The sequence below is a fragment of the Lacerta agilis genome, chromosome 1 (genome assembly GCF_009819535.1).
Source record: "Lacerta agilis isolate rLacAgi1 chromosome 1, rLacAgi1.pri, whole genome shotgun sequence".
Classification (NCBI taxonomy): Eukaryota; Metazoa; Chordata; class Lepidosauria; order Squamata; family Lacertidae; genus Lacerta; species Lacerta agilis.
In genome coordinates, this window is record NC_046312.1 from 89,767,166 (window position 1) to 89,794,527 (window position 27,362).

The window sequence follows — 27,362 nt, forward strand, 5'->3', positions numbered from 1 at the left end:
CAGTCATAAGATGATGAAGCTTTTTCTCCCAGAGACAAACTTAAGATTCAAGAGAAGCCTGGTTCTATGTTTATACTTGCATTAATAAACTCTACAATCTACTCCCACTGATCTAGGGCACAAGCTTTCAGTGTGAAACTTTCTGTAGAGATTCTAGCAAGAAAGCGACAATGCCAGACTGAAGTTATATTGTCCTACCTACCACATCTTTAATGTTTTATGATCCTCCTAGTCTTAATTGTAAGATGTCACCTACACAAAAGCAGTAGTTTTTTTTCAGTAGGCAAGATTGTCTAGTCTTAGTTTTACTATAAATCCTAAGCTGCTTTATGCACTACAATAACTTCTAAAGCATTATTTTGTAGGACAATGCTGAGTGAGCAGAGACTACAGTACTCCCACACTACTTGGAACACCCCTGCCCTTGAATTAGATACTGTACCCCAGAAATGGCTGACTGTTTTTGTCCCAGTGGCAATTTTCACCCTTGACTAACCTCTGGACAGTGGCCACCCAAAATGATTGCATGCACATAAAGGAGCTCCCTCATCTACATAGATCAGCAGAGGAAGGGTTACTCACCCTCTCCCTGCTCATCAAATGATTGCTGGGGAGATTTGCACCCACATCAGAGTGGTGAGCTCTACCCGCTGTAGTGCTATTTCTATTTTTTATCTTTCTGCCACTGCTGCCAAAATGGATGAAGCTTATGGTGGGGAGTAGAGGCAGATCAGGCCCTAGATCTGGAGGTCTGGCATTATTTTGAAACCACATGCAAGTAATGTGTGAAGTAGCCCAAGTACCGTATATACTTGAGTATAAGCCTAGTTTTTCAGCACACATTTTGTGCTTTAAAAGCTGCCCTCGGCTTATACTCAAGTCAACCATTCCTTAAGAAGTGTACAAGAACGGTGGTTCTTTACTCTCCACTGGCAGCTTGTTCCATTCCTGAACTGCTCACATAAATGCAAACTTTAGACCCCAGAAGGCAGAAAGCCTATCAGTTAAGGAAGTATTAAAACCCCACAGGTGCTCACTTTCCCTGGCTCCTGCTTAAACAGGACAGGATCCCAGCCTTCTCTGTATAACACAAGGGAACATTGCGCTGTGAGTTAAACCACAGAGCCCTAGGGCTTGCTGATCAGAAGAATGGTTGTTCGAAACCCTGTGACGGGGTGAGCTCCACAGCAGCAAAGGAGGAAGAGGAAGGAGCAGCCCGAAGGGCTGCTTTGGGCTGCTCGTTCCTCCTCTACCACAGTGGCAAAGGCGAACCGGCTTATACTTGAGTCAATAAGCTTTCCCACATTTTTGTAGGGAAATTAGGTGCCTCGGCTTATATTTGGGTCGACTTATACTCAAGTATATACGGTATGTTTGTTGCAGACCCAAACATTAATAACGTTACACAAAAATTCTTCATTTATCAGGATAGGCATACAAAGAGTCCTAACTGGGTCTTCCAGTTGCCCTAGTCTAGTTGCTGTTCTGTGTGTTATATTTTAAATTATCATGAAGGTAAAGAAAACATAAGTAAAGGAACTCCTGCCAAATGAGGGAAAGACTTACTCTGGTTGCCATGGGACGCTGCATATGATGACTTTGGGCATCAGTTTCCTAGCTGCAAAATGGGAATACTGATCATTTCAATGAAAATGTAAAGTGCTTTGTAGAATAGAAGTGCTGTATAAATAAAGCAGAAACACCTATAAGATGGTCAAGACTTCTGAAGTGAGGTTACTGCAACTTACACGGGGGTCTTTGTGGATATATTTTATGAAGGTGTTTATCACAGCCAACACTTCAAGATTGGGACATTAATGATATATAATGTACGGTAGTGGGGTGGCAGGTATACAGCTAGCATTATAGGCGATATAACTTCTTTTTTGGAGCCTGCCCTAAATACCGTATTTTTCGCTCCATAGAACGCACCGGACCATAGGGCGCACCTCATTTTAGAGGAGGAAACAAGGGAAAAAAATATTTTTCTGGTTTTTCCTCCTCTAAAAGCCCTTTTTTGTGTGTGGTTTTTTTTTGAGGATCAGCTAAAAGTTTTGCAGCTGTTTTTGCAAAGGCAAAAGGCTTTTTTTAGGATCAGCTAAAAGTTTTGCAGCTTTTTTTGCAAAGGGAAAAGCTCTGGGGGTTTTTTCCGAGGATCAGCTAAAGGTTTTGCAGCTTTTTTGCAAAGGGGGAAAAGCAAAGCTCCTTTTGCAAAGGGGGAAAAGCAAAGAGGAAAAGCCCCATTTTTATGAGGTTTAACTCACATTTCTGAAAAATCTTAAGGAAAGGGAGCCATTTCTACAGTTTCCAGACAGATAATCTAATCAGCCAGTCACATGTCCTGGGGAAACAAACAACCTCCCTCTGCAGCACATTCAACAAAGGAGGGCGGGGCTGAAAGGGAGCCGGGGACTCTTATCTCTCTCCCGATCTCTTGCTGATCAGCTGCTGAGCGGGGTCCTTTCAACACTCCCTTTTCTCTTTGCAAAATAAAAAGCATGATCCTCTTTTGGCCCCTGGGCAATTCAGCTCCAGGGACCACCATTCGCTCCAAAAGACGCACAGGCATTTCCCCTTACTTTTTAGGAGGAAAAAAGTGTGTCTTATGGAGCAAAAAATACGGTACTTTCATGTCTGTAAAGAGTCATAGCCAAGGACTGAGCATGAAGATGTTCAGGGCATGCAACTTTGCTGAGGCTCTGACTTCTCCAAAAAGTAGGAAGCCATCTTGGATTTCATACATGTGACTAGAAGCACTGACATAAAGTATGCTTACATATGCATATTGCATGCACACAATCCAAGGGTGAAAAACTAGCAGAATTTGTTTAAGGATAAACAAACAAACAAAAAATCACAGAACACAGTGTTATCTATCATAAGTCCCATTAAGTGACTGTGCTGGATTGTGGCCAAATTTTTTGGGGGGGGGAGACTAGGAAAGATGCTGAGAGGAAAAGCAGCAGGCAGGGTCCCCACTGATGACTTAAATATGAGTTCAGGATGAGTTTCTCCCTTACTGTTGAGCCAGCAACTTTCCCTCCCAACAGCTAGAGACTACCTTCAGAGATATTGGGCACCTGTGTTACTATTTTAAAACAGAAGAAAACATGTTACAGTGACTGGACAAAATAACCAGTTGATTTCAGAATATTTTGTCCTAACAATATACAGCCAAGCACCATAATTTCAAACAGAAGAGACTTACCATTCCAGTGAAGAAGATCCCTATGTGGGTGAAGGCTCCTTCACATGCACAGGTAACATAGATTGAATCAGGCACTTCTATGTAAATCCAATTCTGCACCACGTTGCTTATCTGTACTGTATTTAAATTCAGATGGCTATGCTCTTTCGAACACACACACACACACACAGCTGCTAGTTCAATTAGTTGAGTAGGACTAGACCACAGCCTACTGCTTCCAGCCTCCAAAGTTCTCTCTAAAATACAGTCTTGTTGAATTTGACATAAAAAATGAAATATCCAAATCAGCTCCTTCATTTAGAACCCAGGGGCTGAGATTAATAACCACCTTTGCTGTGTTCATCTGAATATTTTACCATTTTTCATCCAGCCACAGAGAAGTGAAAAGACACCATTGTACAAAGTCCATTCTCGTCTTTCTGTGATGCAGCAGGCACAAAATATCATCCAGAAATTCATACATGAGCAGGACTATTTGTTGGGACAAATTACACAAGTCTGGAGCTGCCCTTACTGAACTGATGAAGCATATCTGGTAGGTTATTGTGATGCACAAAATTTGATTGTCACTCCCGCCACAAAACATTAAATTACATTCCTACTTAATTTTGTAGCTTTTAAAAAACGAACCAGGCTCTAATGAATAAAATAGAAACATTCACAAGTGAAACAGTGTTTTAATATAATTGTTAAATTACTTAAACAGATTGCAATTTCCATGGGAAATCATAACTGTATCACCTTTTGCAAGAGCCAGAAAAAAGACTGCATACCCCTTGAAATGATCCTGACACAGTCATCAATCACAGTCAGAGATACAGGTAACTGAAAACTGAATTGACAACACAATTGCGCACGGTGGTCTGCTCAAATGTTAAGAATGCACATTTCAAAGCAGGAGGCAAACCTAAAACAAAATGATCCTATATTGTGCTATTAATTAAAATCTGGAAGTGGTAAATGAAGGGTGGAAGGTGATGAAGAACAAGCTGCAGTACTGTGTAAATAAAGACCTTTGCAAATCAAATGGCATTTCTTGAAAAGGTTCAAAAATATAGTACAAGGACAGACTTGGCAGTTTTCTAGGAATCAGGCAACTATACTATCCAAGGGTGTGCCCTAGTGGAAAGGGAGGGGATGAAAGGGAAGTGGGATGCTACTGACACAGTCGGAAACAGTTTAATAGCAATATTACACATATCACCGAGACCATGGATTTCACCTTATTTTTTTGGTCAAAGGTGACACTAACCCCTGCCCCCTCTCCAATGACATAATTGCCAGTGCTGGGTAATCATTAGGTAATGGAAATTCTGCCCTGAGAAGAGTGGAAAAAGTATGTGTCAAAATGTTTGAGTCATTTTTGAAATTGCCAAATTCAATATCAAAAGTTATCCCCTACTGAAATATAAAAATATAGGTTTTTATGCTTTTATACTTTTTAATAAAATATGAAGGGGACCTTGATTTTAAAAGTTGAAAATGTATTTAACTCACTTATACATTTATTAACAGTCCCCTTCTTTTTTAAAAAAATGAGTATTGTTCAGCAGGATAGGCCACATCAATATCTTCAGAGAATCAATCAATACATGTTTTGTTATGAAAAAAAAACTTGCTGAAGTCTTCAAACTGAAATTCATAATATATGAAATGGAATTCAGCTCCCACTATATCAATCCAGGAGAGTAAAATTTCTAGGTAATATTCAGCAGCACTTGTACAGACAGTTGTTACATAAACTGTAAACATTCTTTCAAAAAGAAATTCTTGATTTGATTGTTGTTCCTCTTATGCTACTGTCCAGAGGCACACTCAAAGTGGCTTCAGGCATAATACCCTTGGTCAAATAACTTTCAAAATTTTGAATACATAATTTACCTGTTGCATTCAGCTCCCTCTGACGCTAGGAATGAGCACAGCTGTTCTTGTTCTTCCTATTTCACATCTGTCTAACTAGGTTTTCCTCACTTTATTTCCTCTTTTAAAAAATCAAACTTGAGCCCCTGCGTTATTATTATTACTTCGGCTTGTTTGCTGGACTGTACAATATTTATTTGAAAACTGCCAAGTCTGCAACTCAGAGATAATGAAAAGAATATCACACAATTCTATAGCTTATGTACACCTCCCAATGTGCCTGGCGTCCGATCCAAAGAACTGTGAGCTCAGCAGAAGACTTCACACCCATTGCTGGACTCATGGAGACAATCAGGGCTGCAGGGCAGAAACATCTCATAGCCCTGATCAACTTTCAGACAGGGAAACGGAAGGGCAATAGAGAGTGCTTGAACTCAGCCTGGGTGCTCCTTCCCTTCTTCCTAACAGTGACTATCAGCTTCTTTGTCAAGTGCTGATTGCCTGATAAGGGATTCAGGATTGTGTCAAGGTGCCCCTGCTCTTGCCCTGCCTAACAGCTGACAGATGCTTTGCTGGGTGCTCAGTTCTGGATAGGCGTCCCCTTCAAACAGCTGTTTTGTGAACCTCACTACAACAGAGCTACACATGGATTGCTGTTGCTCCATTGGGGCAACTGTTTAATACACAGAACGTTCAAAATATAGAATTTTGGTGTATTTCTTAGATCTCATAATCTTCCATATTAAAAAATACAAAAAACCACCTCAAAACCAAACCTACACATTTCAGAGAAATCTCCCTGTGTTTCTCCATGTGTTTCATACTGGCAGCTAGTCTTTCATGTGTAAACCAATATATGCTGAACAGAAGTGAGAAGGCCTCATTTAATAAATATGCTTGAAGCATCATTTTCCCCTCACCTTAAGAACTATTTCTCTCCTTTAACTTTCAGTATATCAGTTCTGGTAAAAAGAAGGAACCTATCTATGTAAGGGTAGGGATGGCAAGAGTACATAACAAGGCATCTTTTCCATTAAAAAAACATTACGGGTGATGTCATTAAAAAAGGCCCTTTTTGTAGAGCAATAGTGGGTGGTGGTTTTAATTTCAAAAGTCCATTCAAAGAGCTAATAAGAGAACAGTGGCACACTTCAAGGAGTTAACAGCATAGACCAGAAATACTATGGGACTGCACAGCCTTTCCAGAGTAATGCTGTTCCTCTTTGTCCTTTTGTCGCAATGAATCAAACTTTCCTTCAACCAAGTAAAAAACATTGTGTTGCTTCAAATAAATACTTAAATATCTTAAGTCCTGTGTAGCAGCCTCACTGAAGATCTCAAAATCCACGTCTTCATTTCGAATTCCATTCAGCAAAAAATCTTTGGTCAATTCATTTACACTCAACCTAGAAAAAATCCACAGCAGTGCTAGGTAACTTCTGAATGGTGCACCACATAGCCCAAACTGTGCCCCCCTCCCCCACTTCTTGCACACACTCCAGCTAGGAAGGCATCATATGAAATACTCAACTGTGCCTTGGTATTAGATTCACTGCTAAGCAGCAGCATATTTTTTTTTGCTAACTCCTTGTTGTATTTAAATCCAACTGAGCCATTCTTGAGTCATTCTTGCCCACTGTTGTTAACTTGCCAGTGGGGGGCCTTCATTTAGGAAGTAGGTGGTCATTTCTCCTTTACCTTTGACCTTAACAACCCCTCGGCATTCTAGTTGATAGTTGTTGACTGTTAAAACTTGGTACATGTCTGTGGTCACCTGTGGAGTTTTTAAAAGAATGGATCAGAAAAGAGTTGAATAAATTGCAAATGATACAATTCAACACAAGTCTGGTATTCTCAAGCAGCGCTGGTGGAAGAAGCACTGTCATTTCACTAAAAATTACTATGATTGCACCCATAAGAAAAAAGGGCTGGTGACATTAAAAGTGAATTTCAGATCATTTCAGAGAAAGACTCATAGTGTTCACACATCCCCCTTAGGCTCCTAAAAGGACAATGGCAAGTCAGAAACGTGCAAGTAAGGAGAAGGAATAGGTGAATCTATCAATTTTGGTTTCCCTCAGTGTCTTGCTTTTCAACTTTGACAATGCCAATCACCTGTTGTAGAGGACAAGAGACTGGATCAAGTTTCCCATTCTCTTCCCACCCTGTGAGCATGATCCCTGTCAATTTAAAATCAGGCCATCTTTCTCAAAGAGACAATAAGCTGTGTGGACGATAACTGCGTGAATAACGTACTAGGTGGCTAAGTGTTCAAAGCACAGTATCACATAGGTATGCATCTCTGGATCAGAGCAAGGTGAATTATCCCATCTTCTGGTTATTGCTCAGCAAGAACAACATGAAAATGCACGTTTGTTTCTTTGTTTACAAAAGAAGAAACAGGTGCAGAGATTCCCAAGGAGCTCTGTTCTGGACTCCATATTACATGATAACATAGATTCCTTCATATTTCATCCCCTACCCCCAACACAGAGATGAATCACTAAGCTGGATAAAGCATGAAATATGTAAAGTAAGAAAGGAGGACAAGTTACAAGGATCTGAAGTGACTTCATGTGTCAGCTGCCACATTTTTTATGCTTGGTTAAAGGTTTTCACTTGGGGTGGTAAATATCTACCCCCAAGAAGAATACATAAAATGTACATATAGATTACTTCTCACTTCTGCTAGTGGTTTGTGTAAATACTCATAAGAGAAAAAAAGTTTTAGGGAGGAGGAGAGGTGCCAAGAAGACTCACCTGAATCCTGTCAGGCACTCCTGTGCTGTCCATTCGGCTGGCTACATTCACAGTATTCCCCCAAATATCATACTGGGGCTTACGTGCGCCTATGACCCCAGCTACTACTGGGCCAATATTGAGCCCTAGCAAAGAAATAGTATGGAATTAGACATGAGTGTATAAAGTACATCTTATACGTTATCACTACCAGATCACACCTGCAGGAGGACAGCAACTATCTGATTCCTCCCCAGGCATAAATTGACCAGAGCTAATTTTTGAATGGCCAACCTTTTGAGGGCTATCTGACAAAACGTGCCATGATTCTATGATCAGGTATTATTATAAATGAACAAAGGGTTAAAGCAGACTCCACATGGTGGCTGTAATGTGTGCACCACTCCTAAGACTTTGAAACATTACCAGTTGAGAGTGAGGTAAATTCATCCAGTGCTACCTTCCCTGGTCTTTGAAATCTATGATATCAAAGATTTGTGGTCTTTGAAATTTGTGATGTCTGCATATAAATATCCTACACTGATGATTTCTCTGCCTGTTGTAGCAATTGCAACGCACTACGCTAGATGCTTATTTTTATTACATTTTTATAACACACACACACACACACACACACACACATTGTTACAATTTGAATTCCATAGAATTCATACGGCAGGTGTTCTTCACAGGCACACCTTGGACCACCTGAATGAAGCTTGGGGACCAAAGTTTGGGAACCCCTGTCCTATACTATCTAACTGCTTCTCAGAAAACTCACTGGAGCTTATTTTTTACTCGATATCAGTATACAGTGGTACCTCGGGTTACAAACCTAATTCGTTCCAGAACCTGAAACCGTTCTTAATCTGAGGCGCGCTTTGGCTAATGGGGCCTCCTGCTGCCACCGCACGATTTCTGTTCTCATCCTGTGGCAAAGTTTGTAACCTGAGGTACTACTTCTGGGTTAGCGGAGTCTGTAACCCAAAGTGTTTGTAACCCCAGGTGTTTGTAACCTGAGGTACCACTGTATCTTGATATCCAGAATTATGAGCATGAGTAACAGTGCGCCAAGAACATTCATGCTCTACACTCAAAATAAATGACCTATAAAAATATATATAATCTGCTTCTTTGGCAGACATTCTCAATTTACACATTACATTCTAAACTTAGTTGGTCTATGGAGAGTGGAGCATACCTGGAGTAAGAAGCCTCAATCCAAACATCATTGTGAATCAACCGACCTGAGGCATTCCCAGTGAAACAGATAAAAATGCAGCATATAAGAAGAGACTTGTTGGATCAGGCCCAAAGGCCCATGTAGCCCAGCATACCGTTCTCACAGTGGCCAGCCTCAAAAAAGGGGCCTAAATGCAAGATGGCTGGCATTGTCGGTTTTGATTGAGTGGAAGGAAGTATGGGTGCTCAACTCAGTTCCTCCCAAACAATAGTGATGGCTCTTGGAATCCAGTAAGAATGAAGGAACCCGGTGTCAAGCACCTGTATGCATGCGGATTGGCCTTATAGCATCAGGTTGAAAGAGCTCTTGCTCCGCCTCCACTTCAAGTGTGTGTGCATTTATCCATTTCAGATTCAAATATGAAAGACAGTTTTCCAGTGTTCTACATGACAAAACAAGTTCTAACAGCCATGTCCTTTCTAAAGCACTAATGTGGGCAGAAAACTAATTTTGTTTGGCTTTAGATCTTCCCGTGTTCAATTGGCTACTAATCTCCAGTTGGGAATGTTATGTAATAGGGTCAAATTTCTGCAGGAAACACAACCAACGCTGCAGATCAAGAATACTCCATTAAGTGCTAATTTAATTCAGTAGAGGCAGCACCAATTAACACATGGCATTTGCACTTTTAACCACAGAGGTAAAACTCCAGAAGCATAACACCATAACAAAGGCATTTACCTATTTTCATCTGGAAGTTGTTGAACGAATGCTCATTGATGTATTTCATTTGATCCATTAACCTCATTGCAAAGTCAGCCAGGGCCTTGATGTGTGACTTGCCCACTTTGTCATAGGTGGAATCATTGAGGCCTGAAGCAGCCATATATGTGCTGCCTATAGTTTTGATCTTTTCTAGCTGTCGGAACTGGTCTTCGCTTATTATCTGTAGAGGCAACAAAGGAACAAAGTTATTGAAAAGGACACGTGTAAATCAATATATACTGTTTGGCTGATCTGTACAAGACCCAGATATGATCATGCACACTGTAGCTTGCATAACACATGTTCTAATGTGCTTACCATATGAAGAGAAAGTTCATGAACTGTTTTGATCCTGCACATAGACAGGATGGTGTCCTAGACCCTATTTTTGCTTCTTCAAATTGATAAGGAAAGAAAAGTAAGATTTTGCACAAGGATGTCAGGTCACAGAATGCAATGCCCCTTCAGTTTGGATCTACATCAGGTCCAGGCACAAGTGTGTCAGTACTTGCTGTCATGTGCAAGGTGATTGAGTTAGGACCATTTGCACTTTTAATCATATGTGATGGGTAAAATATTCCCTAGATATTCTGTTCCATGGTGCCCACTAGCATTTCTGAGTAATAAAAGCAACAGTGGCCAGTGCAAATAAATGCTTGCTGTAACTGGTAATCATAGAGGAGGTAGAACTTTCCTAGGAGCACAAGCATGAGACCATTTCAGCTAACCTGGAAAAATTATTGTTTCCACTGCTGCACTTATACAGATCCATGGGAGCAGAGCATCCCCTCTTAACTCCTGCAGTATTTCAGACAGCAGATTTAGAAGTCTCTTGAAACTCAGCTCTCTTTGCTTTAGATGCCATTTCTCACATTCTGCCTTGAAGGCCACAGCTGGGCTTTTTTCTCATAACAGGAAATCACAAATTCAACAAGTTCAACAACTTCTCTAGGTTAGTCTAATGTTTAATCCATTGTTCAGCAAGCACCTTTGTTATATTCTGTAATCCACACGTCTTTAAGGGAAATTTAGTACAATCCAACAAATAACTTCTTAGCGACTGTGCTGTAATTCGATCAGTTCAAATACTTGTAGTAATCTTGTATCTTCTGAGTTAAGAAACGAAAGTACTTTCTTTCCAGTTCAACTAATACATAACAATAAAACAAAGGGAACTCGCCTCTCTGCCTGGGGGTAAAAGTCCATCTCCAATTCAATGACTTCAGGAAGGACCGGACTATCGAATTACTTTACAGCTCTTCACTGGGAGCAGATTTTCAATATATAAAAGCCTCCCCCTTCCCTGCAAAGAGAGGAGGCTACAAAGGTACTCACAGGAAATTTTCAAAAGGCATTTACAGTCTGTAGATTCCGGGCAATGGTGACTGCAGTCTCAGTCCACAGCAGAAGAGATCGGATTCTGTTTTTAAATCTCTCTGCATCCAAAACTCAAGTAATTAGGTCCAAATCTTTTTACTCATGGCTGTCCTTTATTTTAATTCCTTTCTTTACTGCCTCCAGTCCAGAAGCTTTGCGCAAAGAAGGTAGTGATGTATGTCCTCAGTGCCAAGGGCTATGACCCTTTTCGCTCTTGGCATGCTCAAAAGAGCTTTGCTGGGGAAAGGGGAGTCCCAAAAGGCACCCACAGGATCTCCACGTCCCCAAAACACTCAATTTGGGGTTTCTTCGGGGATTTGCAGCACTTACACAAATTCCCCAAGCCTTCTTCTTGCAAGAATTCCAGAGCTCTGGAATTCTTCGACTGCTGGCCAGTGCGGCAGACCAGAAGCATCAGTATACTACTGTATTTCTATTGATACCTCTGGCATATGAAAGAAATCTAGCACAGAAACCAAAAGTGTCAGAGACGACTGATGCTGTGTGCATCGTAACAGTACAAAAGGGTCAGTCATAGATTCACAGCATTGTAGAGTTGGAAGGGACTCCAAAGGCCATCTGGTCCAACCCCCTGCAATGCAGGAATCAGTTAAGCATGAACTGGAGCACACTCAGGTTTAACTCTTAAAAAAAAAAAAAACCTTGCTCACCTCATCAAAGTCAGCAATGATTTCATTGAGAAGCCTCAAGCATTCCACTCCTTCATTGTTGGCCTCTAACTCTACATAGAATTCTGAGAAGTTGCTGATGGAAGCAAACATGACAGCCACACACTCGCATGACTGGTAATACAGCTCATCATTCCTCCGTTCCTGTGCAAGGAAGTGGGCTGCCACATCCTTTGGCAAGATGTTATGGAGAAGGCGTCTGTTGTAGGCCTGCAATTCCTCCATTTCCTCCTTTTCTTCAGTAGCCTGAAAAGGGAGAGAAGGAGAGAGAAAAAGATGCAGCCTGCAACTCAGGTTCATTTATGTGGCAAATGGACTGGAAGCATATACAGTGGACTCATAACTTATGTGTGTTTAGCATGCGCGGTCGCAGCTCTATGCACTTGACTGGAAAAAGGGGGCTAGGAGGGATACCATAAGGGGGTGGGAAAGCAGGGGGGAAATGTCAGCAATTGCACCCACCATTGCATTAACCCTGGTGCATGGTGTAGTGGCCTTGAGAGTGTGTATGCAGCTTTTGGAGACAGAGCAGAGGTGGCTGGATAGACTTTAATGGTTTTTAAAGGGTTGTTTTGATGATGTGATTTTGGCTTTGTGTGCTATCCCTGGGGGAAAAACTCTTGCATAAGTTGTGAATCTATTGTATAAGGCTGTGGTTCCCAACATGGGGCACATGCCCCACAGGGGGGGCAATTTGATTTTGGGGGGGGGGGTAATTCAAGAATGAGTTATTAACAGTTAATGGTCTTTTAGGCTTCCTCCTCATGAATATGAGTTCACTTTTTGAACAATAAGCACCAGGATTTTAGAGTTGCTTAGGTGGGGCATGGCCAAAAAAAAGGTTGGGAACCACTGGTATAAGGTCTAATATGTAACCCATCAATACATGCTAGCAACAGAATATGATTTTGCACACACTAAGGGTGGCTCCGTCCAAACTATATGCATGAGATGAATACACACATGCATGGACAGTATTCTTTACAATACAATATAAAACAAAACTAAGAGTCCCATCTTTGTGATCCTCAGATAAAATTGATACCATAGGAGTTTCCTTTGTGCCAGTGCTTCTAGCTCGATAATTTATGAGCACAGTACGATAACGCATTAACAGCGTGAATAGCAACTGTTTGCTGATTATAAACGGCATTTAAAATTACACTCAAAAACACACACCTGAAGCTTCCAGAGGAAATCAAGTCTTGCTGTGGATTCCACTTGCTGCGCATGAAGATACACCGCCAAGACAAAAACAGTGATAACTACGGGAGTCACAATCTTCAAGGCCACCCTGGAAACACTTGGAGGACTACGCAGGAAAAGAAAATATATAAATCTCTGGATGTTGTAGGATGCCAGTCACTCAACTGGAGGAGTGCGTACAATTCAAAGCAAGCAATTTCTTGACCTCTTTGTGTAGCAACAGGCTGAGCAAGGGGTGGGCTCTAGCTGCTGACCAATAAAATCAACTGACTATTTTATTCTGTTCAACTCTGAATCATTTCATTTATCATTTAGTTCTTGCTTTTGATGCAGCATGAACAGCGAAGTCCAAGTTCTATCTTTTACTTTGCACGAGGCCGCCCCATCCATCTTCATTTTTTGTGTGCTTCAATGGCTGTAGAAGTGAAGCACACTGTATCAAAACTGCCTCTTAGACAAGGAAGGGAGACAAAGGGCCACAGCAGAGTTAATGCATTCCATTACTAGATCATAGGAGATTTGTGAGAGACCACTAGATTCTATTCTTTTCTCACACTCTCCCTGCCTTTATGAGGTCAAATTCTTCCTATCCTTGAATACAACAAAGGCTAGGTAGCAGTGCTACTAAATGTGGCTGACGTTAATTTGTATTTCAAAGTTTGTTTCAAATTCAAACTCTGGCAAGCGTTCATAATGGTTAACAGTGCTTCAGACAGCAAGGGACTTCAGACAGCAAGAAGAATGTTAGCCGATTTGAGACTCCTCCAGGTAGTGATAAAGTGGGCTATCAAATCCAAACTCTTATTATTATTATTATACACAGACTTATGTTTGAGAAGAGAGGGGTGTGCCCATCCCATATCCCTTAAACACCATTAAAGGATGAGCCACATTATGTCTGCAACAACCCAAACCCACCAATGGCTGTATCCACTTAATATTTTTTAAAGCAACCTCAGGCTACCTGCCCCCTCAGTAACTCACCATGTTCCATTCTCAGTCCCATTGGAAAACACTCTGAAATAGCAAGAGATAGGTTTTAGACAATGTATATAGACTGCTATGCTATATTTATAAATCACTGACTCCATTGCTTTCTCCCCAGTTCCACATTTAGTGCCCTCCTATACTGCTAGGAGTATAAGCAATGAGGCAGGAACACCCCGGTTCAGAACTCAGATTGCCTTATCAAGCCACCATCTTCTAAAGAACACTGCGAAAATATATGTGAAGAAGTCTGAAGACTAATGAGGTAAGATATAAAAATTTTCCTCCTCCTCATTACTATTATGATGAGGCTGTTTCCTTTATTTGTTGCACAAGCTGCCTTTTTAATTTTTCAGTATTCTTCCCAGTTGGCACGGAACTGCTGACTTTGGATTAAAATCAAGGTGTACATTTCACTGCTCCAATGCTATCCAAACAAAAGTCTCTCTAATACTTCAACCAGTTCAAAGGTCCATGTCTCTTTTGGATCACTTGCCTGATGTTAATCAAATGAACATGTGTGCAAAGCACTCCATTTATATTATAGGGAAGTTGTTTTATATGTCTCTGTGTTCATTGTTCTGAAATGCATGATGGATTGCAGCAACAGGAGGGATCCCTATGCCGCTTGTGACAATAGAATCAAAGCCTCAAAGCATTCATTTTATTGCAGGTCCTGCTGCAATTTCAATGGAACATATTTCAAAAAATGGTTAAGATCACCGCTCTTTTTTTAAAAAAAATTCTTACACCTACACTAAGTTCCACGGAATCCAGTATGCCACATATTTTAAAATAAAGACATTTAGGATTGAGTGTACGGTAATAATCAACTGCTCCACAAAATCAGTGCTACTATTTTTCACTTTGAACACTATGTGGAGCCATAACCACTTCCTAAAATTTTCTTCTTCTTGCCTATGGTTACAATGAAAGAGGATCACTTTTTGACTTTGAGCTTGATTATCGTTGAAGTGAGGAGTCAAGGAAAGTTGGCACATTAGATAGGAGGTTATAAAACAATGCTGCCTGGAAAAAAATAGGAAATTAATTCCTAAGAATTAATTCCCTAACTTGAATTAAGGGATTCAAGTGCAGGGAATTCTGCACTTAGGGAATTCTGCAGTGGGGCTTGCAGAAGAGAGGAGATAAAAAGTGACAAGTTGGAATTTGCCCACATAAAGCTGGATTCTACCCTTTATTTGCAAATTTACTGTCTCATTCTAGATGGTACTGGAGACGCCGGGGGGGGGGTTGCCTTGAAATCTAGTTCCTTCATATTTATTCACTGAACATTTTTTCTTGTATTTTGTCAGAAATTTTTATCCGAGTTGTATCACCAGATCACTCCAGCAGAACCAGATACTTTATAATCCAAATAACATAGCTCCTGTTCCAGTTCTTCTGCCCTTTCGTTTTAATTTTTTTAATTTTGTTCAGTTTATGAGTCACCTAACAAAGTATTCTCTAGAAAAGAAACAAAGTAAAAACAGACCATAAAATCCAACAGTGACAATTTAAAAACTGCTGTTCCACATTAACTTTGTTATATCTATCTTACTTACTGACTCACTGAGTCAGTAGAACATGCTTAAAAGCAGCTGTCCTCTTCCAGCTGAAATTCAGTCCCCACATGGCTCCTGCAGGAAGGCCTGGCACCATCAGTTAGCCTAGCTGGGCATTGGTTGATGGCCCCAGGGCTTAGAAAGACCCATCATGGGTCTTAACATGAGATCCAGGCACTTCTTGGAGACCAACCTGGCTCCCATCCATGGTAACTGCATAGCCTGCTGCCTCTCTTGAACTCTGAGAAAAGACCTTCTGGGCAAGGTGACCTGGAAAATGCCAGTGCTGTTGCTGCAGTTTGCTTAAAAAAGGCTTTTCCAAAAAAACCAAAAAACAATTAAAAAAAATCTTTTAAAAAGGCTTTTCTAGATGCCACAGCAGCAGCACAATTTGCTTACCCAGAATTCCTGGCTCTCAAGGACTCTTCTTCATCCCAAGGTGGCGAGAAGCTACCACTGATTTAGCCACTACAATCGTACCTTGGAAGTCGAATGGAATCTGTTTGACTTCCAAAACATTCGGAAACCAACGCGCGGCTTCTGCAGGAAGCTCCTGCAGCCAATTTGAAGCCCTGTCAGACGTTCAGCTTCCAAAAATAGTTTGCAAACCGGAACACTCACTTACAGCTTTGTGGCGTTCGGGAGCCGAAACGTTTAAGAACCAAGGTGTTCAAAAACCAAGGTATGATTGTATTGTGTGTGTGTGTGTGTTTTTTTTTTTAAGGAAGAGGAAGAAAGGGACTGGCGGCATAGCTGCTGCCACAAAAAGGATGATGAGAGCTCCAGTGTGACAGGAAGAGGGGGGCATCCGCTGGACTATGCTGAGGGCCCCCTGAAGTTTGACAAACCAGGCCTGCTTGCATGGTTACAATTCTTTTTGGCTGGCAGGAGCACTCTTTTCTTGGCTTATGTTTTCGGTAAATTTGTATAGGGGTGTGAGAAAAGAGGCATCTGTGCACCTTGCTAATTAGTGTGCATGTCATATACAGAGTAATTAGATGGATCAGACAGATGCCCAGTTAAATTAATATAGGATAATATTCCATGAATCTGAAAGAGATCTGTACCTAGACTGTGGTGGCTGCATATGTACAGTACTAAATACTTCCCATGAGCCGTAAGTGGTTCACCACACAGTAAGACTAACAATAAATGGAGCTTTCAGAGCACGCAAAGCTAATTTAATGAGTGGTAAAACTGCAGCTCCTAAATTTATTTCTGGGAAAAAGCTGCTTATTTACTCCACCTTTTTACTGACATCTTGATTGTGAGGTGATGCAAATAATTGCTTTTAAGTGCTCTAATTCAGTCTGCTCCTGGCTTATCAAAATCCCATGCAGTATAAAATGCCTAAAGGATGTTTTGTTTTGAGATTATCCCTTCAAATGATTGCCCCTAATTTGCTATCAATTTTCTTTTTTATATGAAGGGCAGAAACCACACCCAAGTGGATTAATCAGAATTACTGGTAAGCAATCCAAAATGGAGAAGGGCATGGCTGTAGTTCAACCAGAATGGCCTTTTTCCTTTCTTTCTTGTGCTGTTTTATCAACTTAAGAAAAGATTTCATCAAATTTGTTGTTTGGTATGTTTTAAGGGAATTAAGGAAATCATAAGGCATACAAATAATGCCAATAAAAGTAGTGTTACTTATTAGTGAACAAGCCAAACTCCTACAATGAAAAATGTTTAATGAGTAAATATGTTTTAAAAGGAAGATATGTGTTAGCATTCAACACTACTAAGGCACTGGCCTCCTACTTTATGCAATATATATATATGTTTGGTCCTTATCTGAGAGTGCAACAGTCATGCAGATTATGACATTCAAATTCTAGATACCAGCAAAATAGAACCAAGAGCAAGAACTAATAGAGGGTTCTTAAACAACTTCCAGTGTTAATTCATTTGTTGATGCTGCACACTCTTTCTGTTTACATAAAATTGTTTTCATGGACTCATTGACTTGGTTTTCCCAAGCGGCAAATGATGCGGTGAACCTGTTTCTGGACTATTCCACTCTAGACCCTGGGTAGGGGCCTCAAATGACTGAATGCCCCTCCCATAAAACAATAAAACCACACACATAAAAAACTGACTAGGCAAAAATCCTTGACTTCTTAAACTTCTATATGAAAGTTTTACTTTTTAAAACTGAAGTATGTCCAGTCATGTGAGAACCTACTGGTACTACGAAATGGTATAGTCCAGAAACAGTCTACTTCCTCACCTGCTTTACTAAAACCCCAACTTGGTGACCTTTCTCTCGGTTTATATATATAAAAAACAACTTACAAAGGTTTAAGGGTAACTTACATGGCATTGGCTGTGACCAGAAGATCTGCATTATCGAAGAGGGTAAGCCCTGGCACTTCCACAATAAGGACATATGTAAATTCAATAATCAACATCAAAATGAGTTTCCCAATGCAACTGATTTGAAGGAACACAGAGCAGGCCAGGAGGCTCAGTAAGACACTGTAGGTAAAATACTGTAAGAAGAGGGATTGGGAAGCGGAAGAGGAGAAAAGAAAATGGAGTGGAGTGGAGGGAGGAAGAGAGAACAAATGGGAGTAAAATCAGTAAAGCACAGCAAACATCAATTAAGCAGTGCTGCAAGAATGAGGTTACAGATTAATACACATCAACTTATTTTAATTATTCTTCTTTTGCTATGTCACATGTCAATTAATATAAGGCTCTGAACAACTTCGGTTGAGGGTACCTTAGGTCCAGCGTGCCACTGAACATCCTTCAATGGATCCTTATACTGGGACTGGCACATCTGTCTAGCTGGGCTTCCAGCAGGCCCACACAATGCCTGACCCACCAAGCCTTAGCAGCAGTTTAGTCCTCTGGCAGTTAAAAGTCCACCTTTTATTCTGTAAGGTGTGGGCATGCATGCCTATTTGAATGTACATACATCATATATGCATATGTGTTTTCATTAACTTGTAATTTTGTGTGACAGCTTTCAATTCTACGTAAGATGCATAATGAGGTGGCATTGCGAACTCATACCTGTACAAAACACCTCAGATCAAGAATTATATTTTTCAAATGCCACTCCCTGATCCCACTTTTTAAACGTTTGTTTAGGTATTTAATTATAAAGGAGCACATCAGAACAGTGTGATTCTTTACACGTCTACTCAGAAGCAAGTGTCATTGACCTCAGTGGGACCAACCCCCAAGGTAAGTGAGTATAAAACTGCAGCTACATTAAACCTGGTGTGGTAGCAGCATTGAATAATAAGACTATCCCACCTATTGTCTGGAGTGGTAAAGCTGAGAATTCAGTGTAGAATCGGTTTGACACATTATCACTGGCAACAGGATATTGTATGCAGAAGGCCCTAGGTCTGAAACCTGTAATCTCCCATTTAAAGGATCTTAAGTAGCTGGGCTGAGGCACGCGGGTGACACTGTGGGTTAAACCACTGAGCCTAGGGCTTGCCAATCAGAAGGTCGGCAGTTCAAATCTCCACGATGGGGTGAGCTCCCGTTGCTCGGTTCCTGCTCCTGCCAACCTAGCAGTTCAAAAGCACGTCAAAGTGCAAGTAGATAAATAGGTACCACTCCGGCAGGAAGGTAAACGGCGTTTCTGTGTGCTGCTCTGGTTCGCCAGAAGCAGCTTAGTCATGCTGGCCACATGACCTGGAAGCTGTCTGCAGACAAACACCAGCTCCCTTGGCCTATAGAGCCGCAACCCCAAAGTCGTCCATGACTGGACCTAATGGCCAGTCATGGACGACTTTGACTGGCCACTTTACCTTTAAGTAGCTGGGTTAGAAAGAATCTCTACCTGGAAAACATCTCTACCTGAAGACAATGGAGAGGAGCTGAAAACAGCTGAAACAAACAACAGTGGGCTAAGTGATTAACTGTCTCATTCAGCATAAAACAGGGCCACTTATAGTTTGTACAAATTTTAAAACTTAAACACACCCACCTCTGGGAAGTTGCAGCTTGGCTGGGGGCTAGCACATAATCCGTGTACTGTCCCCAGGCTGTAATTGGAGGCAGAGTAGCTAATATGGCACATGTTCACCTCATGTGGGGTGATGTTATACTCTGCAGCCACACAATCACGGAGATCCACAGTGCTGCAAGTGAACTGGCAGAAAGGAAGAGATTAACAAAAAGAAAGGTAAGGAAAAGAGAAAACAGCTAACTACAATGGAAAGTACTCAGGGCAGAGATGCATTAAAAGATGCTTCTCTGCACAATGGCAAAGTGGCCCAACAATATAAACCACCAGTTAAATAGTGGCAGCTGTAATGACTGGTTAGCAGGTATGCAAACCATCATCTACCTCTTCCCACATCCCAAGTATCGTCTAACCCATCTAATTAATATACCATGAAACTGGCACTGGGAATTCCCAGGAAGTGCTCCATTTACAGGTTTGCAAAAATGGGTGAAACAATTAGCATTGCTTTGTTCCTGTCTATTTTAAAGACATAATATTGGCCAACGCACCAGAGACATTAAGTTGTAACAATGACTGGTTGTTACAATGAGCCCAAGCCTACTTTTATTTCATTGGTCACACATACACCAGGAACTATGCTTTCTTTTGTAACCTACAGCTTCTGGGCACTGATAGGTCAATGATGCTAAATAAAAGTAACAACCAGTGTAACATACCATGTTGGCAAAGGCTGAGAGGAAAACCAATACAATGGTGAAGACCCCAACTATGGTGTTGTTGGTCCTGGACTGAACAATCTTCCTTGAGAGAGTCTGGAGTGGAGCTGGAAAAAGCTGGTCAAAAAAGAGAAAGCAAGATGTTTGAAATCATGATTCTGGATAAATATCTTGCACACTAAAGAACAATACATGTTAGAAAGTACAAAAGCTGACATGCCAGATCACTGAGCATCTGTCTTCCTCTAGGTAATTTTTAGGAGCAGAAAGGCTAAATGCATAATTGCTTGGCTAACTTGTCATATTGACTTGCTGCTCCCTGATTAAAATAATGGCTTCTAAATCAGAACCAGAAAAAATGGTGTGCAAAACAAAACAAAACAAAACATCCGATTCTGATCTCAGAATAAATGGACATATAAACATGCATTTTAAAATAACCTGTTCTAGCTAGAATTGAGTTTCATTTTTGTGTCACCTCTTACTATGTTTAGATGGACAATAGGTATAACTGCAGCAGTGAATTGTACAGTAGTCATTAACACTGGCAAATGTATTCAGACTTCCAAAGGCACCAGAGATTTGAACATTAAAGCCCAGCTGCATCAGATCTAAGACCTATCTAGTCCACCATTCTGTGTTCACAATGCCTATGGAAAATTCATAAGCAGGACACAAGCTAAACAGCACTCTCCTGCTCATGATTCCCCAGCAACTGTTACTGCTTCTGATACTGGATGTAATGCATAGTAATCATGACTAGTATTCATGGATACTCTCCTCCTCCATGAATTTGTCTAATCACCTTTTGAAGCCATCTGAGTTTGGCTTGTACTGAATCTTGTGACCCTCTGGGATCTACTAACATCTATCTACTCTACAGGAGCTGTTCAGGAATCATCAACTTCATCCCGAATAAGTACATTAACTCTAAATGGTATTTGGCTGACCAGTGAGTTTGGGATCTTGGAGATTATCTTCCAATACTAAGTTTTGACCTGGTGAGATCAGGGGAGCATATTTTCCTTCACTTGCTTCCTGCACATCTTCCTCCAAAAGGTTTTTGTTTGTGGCTCACCCCACCCCAGTACTCAAATCTCCCATGCAAGGAGAGAACAAGGATACATTTCTAGAATTCAGATGTTTGAGTTCTGTAAAACTAAAAGGCTTCCCTGCTGTTAATTTCACCTCATCAAAATGCTCCCCAATTCAATCCCTAGAGAGAAATCTGAGACACAGACAAATAGCAGCTCAAATATGCATCATTATCATTGCACCAACTAGGCTTCTAAGTGGTTTCTTTTTTAAAAGAAGACAGTGAGAAATGGCTTGTGTATTGCTTTTTTAGCAATGACTAACCACTCCAACCTCTCCCTTTTTGCCCCCCCCTTTTTATTGCACGGTTAGAAGGATTGCATTTTGCTTCCTACACAAGCACAATTATGAAGATGTTTGATGAACAGGAGGGCTGATTAGCTGCTGCCTATTACTAAAGGAGACAGATACAGCTTGTGACAATGCTGTGCCTCTTTTAAGCTGCTGCCTTCACCTGCACCCATTACAAAACTATCTAAAATCACTGGCTCAGATTTTTTCTTTGGCTGGGGTGGGGGGTAGGGAGATCATCTATCATACCAGGCACTGGCATAATAAAAGATAGCAATAAACTGTAAGATGATAATAAAAATCTAGCAATGTTCTTCCAAGTGGTTAAATTAAGCATGTAAGTAGTTCTCAATGCGACAGATGACTCACAGTCAAACATCACCCTTTTCTACACAAGGCAAGAAGAAAGTTTAAATTATGTGCAGCACGAGATGCAGGCTTTTCATACTACCTCTGCCTGCACAAAAAATTTTTTTAGAGCACTGTAAGGATTTTCAGCCTAATCAGACTCCCATCAAGCTCTGAAGCAAGGACTGGATAATTACATACAGTATTCAGAAACTTACATTTTTATGTAATCCAGAAATTCATCAAATCCCAAATTTGGGAAATGTCAGCATTTGAACTGCTTTCTTCTATTTGAGAACCTAACTGCTTGTTATTTGACTACAGTATTTGGAAACCATTTTTTCAAAATGGTCTAGCTGAAGTAGAAATACTCAGATTTATTGGCAATGTATGAAAAACCATTTGCTCATAAACATTTGCCTTTCATTGCTCTGGAATGTGGAATACAAAATCTGAGGTCATAAACCACTAGTCAGGGATGGAAAAGCTCCTGCCTGTGGACCACGTCTGGCCTGCCAAGCCTCTCCATTTTGCCCATGAGGCTGTTTTTCCCAAACCAGGCCCACCTGCCTCACACCTGATATCATATGTGATGTCAGTTGTGGGGCAGGTAGAGGCACAACTGGATCAGCTGCAGAAAGTAGGACAGAACTCCCCACATATCATCTGATGCACAAGGAGTTCAATCCCACTGGTTCGGCTACTTTGCAGGGTACAGGGTACTTCCTGCATGCACATCAGCTGATATGCAGGGTGTTCCATTCTCCTTGAATATTAACCTGCAAAGTTCTTACCTGGCCCTACCCACAGAAGGCCGATATTTTTAAAAATCCAGCATTGGGAACTCTTAAGAAGCAAATGACAAGAATCAATGACTGATATTGTTATAGAAATGAAAGAAGTAGAGTCGTGATGGTAACAAGCAATGAACCCTGCAGGACAGGCCTTGTAATCTAGTTATCACCTTCGTTGAATTTTACACAGGACACCCAAATCATGCAGCAGCATGGGGGCAAACAAAAACAAATCAGTACAGAAGGTATAAAATTCCTAACTGTCACACTCCAGCCTGGTTCACACATAACAATAAGCTACTGGTGTTTTACAAGCTGTGAATGAACCACAAGTTGTCCCATGACTTGTTTTGTGTAAACTTGTTTTGTTTTTCAGATTTTCTTGCGTCAGGCCTTTGTAGGTTGGTGAGCATCTGAGATGAAGTAGTCAAAAAACTATGATTAAGGAAAAGTGCTGGATATGCATATAATACCAAGTCATAGTTAAAGCAAGCCAAAGTTTATGAGTAAACAACAAAACATGGCTTCAGATCATGAAATGTCGGCAGTAAACAAACCATAGCTAGGTCACTGGACAGTGTTTGAATGAACAAACAAACAAACCATGGCTTAGAATTATATGCAACCCAACTACTATGCTCAAGCAGGCTGTCCTCCCTATCACTGATCACCTAAGCATGTTCTTAAACTGGACCAGGGAACACTAGGATTAACATGAGACACCAACAAACTGATTAAATCTCTTAAGAATAAGCATATTCTAAGCACAAAACCTAGTTATTCTCTTTATGACACTTTTAAAGAGTATGTTTTCAATTAGCAAACCAGACAGAAGCTAATTTCCTACAAATAGCAGCTTATCTCAGAAATGTGGAAGCTGAGTCAGAATGGGTCATCAATAAGTTCAGTACTGACAGCAATAAAATACTTTTGGATGCTAGGGCAATAGTTCAGAGCCTAAGCACTGAAATCAGCATACCAAGGCAAAATAAAGGTTATAGCTGTATGATTTGTCACTAGGTATTTCATGAGTCACTACTAGTCACTTTTCCATTAACTGGTTTCTCCCCCCCCCCCCCCACTGAAAAGAAATTCAAACAGCATTCCAAGTACTGACAATGCTTTATAGAGTACAAAAAGGCAAGGGACTCTGTGTAATAGTGGTTCTGCTCCTACTTAAGGAAGGCTATTGCTCAGCCATGCTATTTCAGGAAATTTGGAGCAAGGTGTTATCAATATGCTGATGATCCCCAGCTCTAGTTTCTCATTCCATCTGCATCAGGAGAGGCAGTTCAGGTGCTAGATCAGTGATTGGAAGTGGTGATGGGCTGGGTGTGGGCCAATAAATTAAAGCAAAATCCCAATAAGTCAGAAGTATTATATGTTCTAAGTTCTCTGGTTGGGGGGGGAGGGGGAAATGGCCTCTTCTCAAAAGGGTTACACTCCTCTGGAAAGAGGGGGCTCGCAACTTGGGGGTACTCTTAGTTCCAACAGTGTTACTTGAAACTCAAGTGGCCTTGGTGACTAAGGGGCCTATTTCCAGCTGTGAATGGTTCACCAGCTCTAGCCTTGGTTCTCCGTGACTCAGACCCTGTACTCCATGCTTGGGTACCTTCAATTCTGAAACTTCAACTGGTTCAAAATGCAGTAGTCAATCACTGGCTGAGGCTCCATTCAAGCTCATATAACAACTATGCTGGTTAATAGTTAGTTTCTATTCACTTTGGTGTTTAGAGCTTTAAAATGATGTAGGAGCCAATTATCTTATTGGCTCCTTACCTACAGACTGTCAGATGTTAAGATGAGCAGAGGAGGCTGCCCTGGCAGTTCTGACAGAAGTACACAGAATGATAACCCAAGAGAGGGCTTTCTGTGTGTCAGCCCTTAAATTGTGGAATTCCCTTCCCACAGAGGTGTCTAGCACTATCATGGTATAGCTATCACTGTATGCTGTATGTATTACATGGTCTTACACACACACACACACGATCCATCCTATTCCTCTGATTTAAAATTGTTTTTACTGGATTTAAAATTGTATTTTTATATTGTAATCTGGGACCTTATGGTGAAGGACAGGTAAGAGATCCAAAATCCACAGCAGGGCAATGTCTTTATGAAGACTAATCAAATTGCCACAAAATAGTGAGCAAATCATCACCCACTTGCCAGAGAATAAATCCCATTGAACTAAATGGGGCTTACTTCTGAGTAGATACATATAGGATTATACCATCAAATTACTACCACTCACCTTTACGCAGGAGTAGATGACTGAAACAAATATTACTGTGGTGAGGATCACAAAACAGGTCAGGTAGAATGCCAGCATAAACACAGAGCTGAAACCAGAAAACACAGCCATGTGAGATGAGTGTAACAAATGAAAGGAGGCATAGTAGAGTCATTGGAAGATGCAGGAAGAGAGGATAGAAAACCACAAGATCACTGTTCTCTTTATGTTAGCTAAGAAATATAGGAGGAAGCACCACCCTCCTGAGATAACAGCTCCAACAGTGAAAAAAGAAAAGGTTTATGATTAAGAGTAGTTCAATCCACAAGTTGGTAGTGAACAACAAAACTGGATGGCAGCTTAGTAAATTTGAGAAAGAAATATTGGCAACCCACTGTAATCATTTCACACTGTTCTTAATCGGTATGTTACATTATATTCCAAAATCCAGATACAATTTTCATTCTCACTGGTTCTATTTCAAATGATCTAAAACAGGCATGTCCAACAGGTAGATCATGATCTACCGGTAGATCACTGGATGTCTGCGGTAGATCACTGGTAGATCATTGGCTCCCCCCAAAGAAGCTGAACAACTGTGGCTCCCCTAAAAGAAGCTCAACATTTTACCTCCTCCCTGAAAAAAACTCAACAACTTTGACCTGAACCCCCCAAAAGGGGGTAGATCACTGCCAGTTTTTAACTCTGTGAGTAGATCGCAGTCTCTTGGGAGTTGGCCACCCCTGATCTAAAACATCTAAAGATGCATTATTTGTCAAGCACTTGAAAAACAACAGAAAAATGAAAAACAGAGCAAACACCCAAACAAATTCTGGCCACTTCCTTTGCATCAATAACCCAGTTCATACACCACAGTAAGCCATAATTAACAACTTGCTGTGAATGCACAGATCACATAGTAATGTTCCTTTCACAGTGTGAAAGCAGGAGCAATAAGCCACAATATTTACCTGAGCATTGCATCTGGATCATGGATTGTTGTTGGTTTTACTGAAGAACAAATCTTCCCTGTGGAGATTACATTTCTCCTGAAGGGCAAGCAGTAGCTTCAAATTGGAATTGGGGAAAAGCAGAATTTCGTTTCTACACACCACCACCCCATAGCTATTTCCCCAGTCTAATTTGGCCTCTCCGCCTTATGTAGCTTTCTAGAATATAAAATAAAAGGGATCGGATTCTGGGTCCCCCAGCACCAGGTCTACTTTGGCCCTTAGATTTGTGAATGACTTTTGCACCAACTTGCATCTATAAATTAATTATGACTATTGAGTATAACTAAAAAAGTGTTTACATGTTGTTGTTTTACAGCTATCCAAGCTAATGGATCATCAAACCATGTAGCATTCCATTTTTGTGAAGTCCTTGGAGTTTTTATATGTGTTTTAAATGGAGGGGGGCTTGCATGTGGCAATAAATTCTACCTCCACCATCAAGACACATTATGCCTCTGAAAGCCAGTTGATAGGAATTGTTGTTGTTGTTCAGTCGTTCAGTCGTGTCCGACTCTTCGTGACCCCATGGACCAGAGTACGCCAGGCACGCCTATCCTTCACTGCCTCTCGCAGTTTGGCCAAACTCATGTTAGTAGCTTCAAGAACACTGTCCAACCATCTCATCCTCTGTCGTCCCCTTCTCCTTGTGCCCTCCATCTTTCCCAACATCAGGGTCTTTTCTAGGGATTCTTCTCTTCTCATGAGGTGGCCAAAGTACTGGAGCCTCAACTTCAGGATCTGTCCTTCTAGTGAGTACTCAGGGCTGATTTCTTTGAGAATGGATAGGTTTGATCTTCTTGCAGTCCACGGGACTCTCAAGAGTCTCCTCCAGCACCATAATTCAAAAGCATCAATTCTACGGAATTACAGACAGGCAAAATGCTGTTGCACTTGTGACCCTGCTTGTGGGCTTCCCAGAGGAATCTGGCTGGCCTCTATGAAAACAGGATGCTGCACTAGGATGGGCTATTGGCCTGATTCAGTAGGTTCTTCTTATGTTTTTATTAAGTGTAGTAGAGGTATGAAACTTGGCTGGCATGTCACATTAGTGGAAGGGAACTGTTTCAATGGTGCACAGAACACTAGGTAAAATCAGACAGTTCTGTCTCTTTCTTCATCACCCCTCCTTGCACCCTTCCAATTTTGAAAAAAAAGGTCCAGTGTGTGGCCCAGGTGCATTGGTTAGAATATCTTGACTGAACAGTGAGTGGCACAGCATTGACAGTGACTTTTGCCACCTCAGCACAGAAGGTGGGGCCAGGTCCTGGTAGTGCCAGAGCAGGGAGGAAATATGTTCTCTTGTGCCGGTACTGATACCTATATACGTATTGGGTAGATTGGTTTTCCAGCTACCATACA

The 27,362-nt window shown here is 41.0% G+C and overlaps 1 protein-coding gene across 3 annotated transcripts in view; it reads right to left on the reverse strand.

Moving 5' to 3' along the window:
- Positions 1–5,348: 5,348 nt before the first annotated feature.
- The window catches only part of ADCY5 (adenylate cyclase 5), a 171,545-nt gene continuing 149,531 nt past the window's right edge, over positions 5,349–27,362 (reverse strand). For all 3 annotated transcript variants that reach the window (XM_033162718.1, XM_033162711.1, XM_033162727.1), the window contains 10 exons: positions 25,012–25,099; positions 20,230–20,346; positions 19,532–19,696; positions 17,896–18,071; positions 14,012–14,044; positions 13,001–13,133; positions 11,804–12,067; positions 9,732–9,936; positions 7,829–7,953; positions 5,349–6,842 (listed from right to left, as the gene is read on the reverse strand). In XM_033162718.1, the coding sequence (XP_033018609.1) occupies positions 6,711–6,842; positions 7,829–7,953; positions 9,732–9,936; positions 11,804–12,067; positions 13,001–13,133; positions 14,012–14,044; positions 17,896–18,071; positions 19,532–19,696; positions 20,230–20,346; positions 25,012–25,099 (1,438 nt within the window). In that variant the 3' untranslated portion in view covers positions 5,349–6,710. The remainder of the gene's footprint in view (positions 6,843–7,828; positions 7,954–9,731; positions 9,937–11,803; positions 12,068–13,000; positions 13,134–14,011; positions 14,045–17,895; positions 18,072–19,531; positions 19,697–20,229; positions 20,347–25,011; positions 25,100–27,362) is intronic.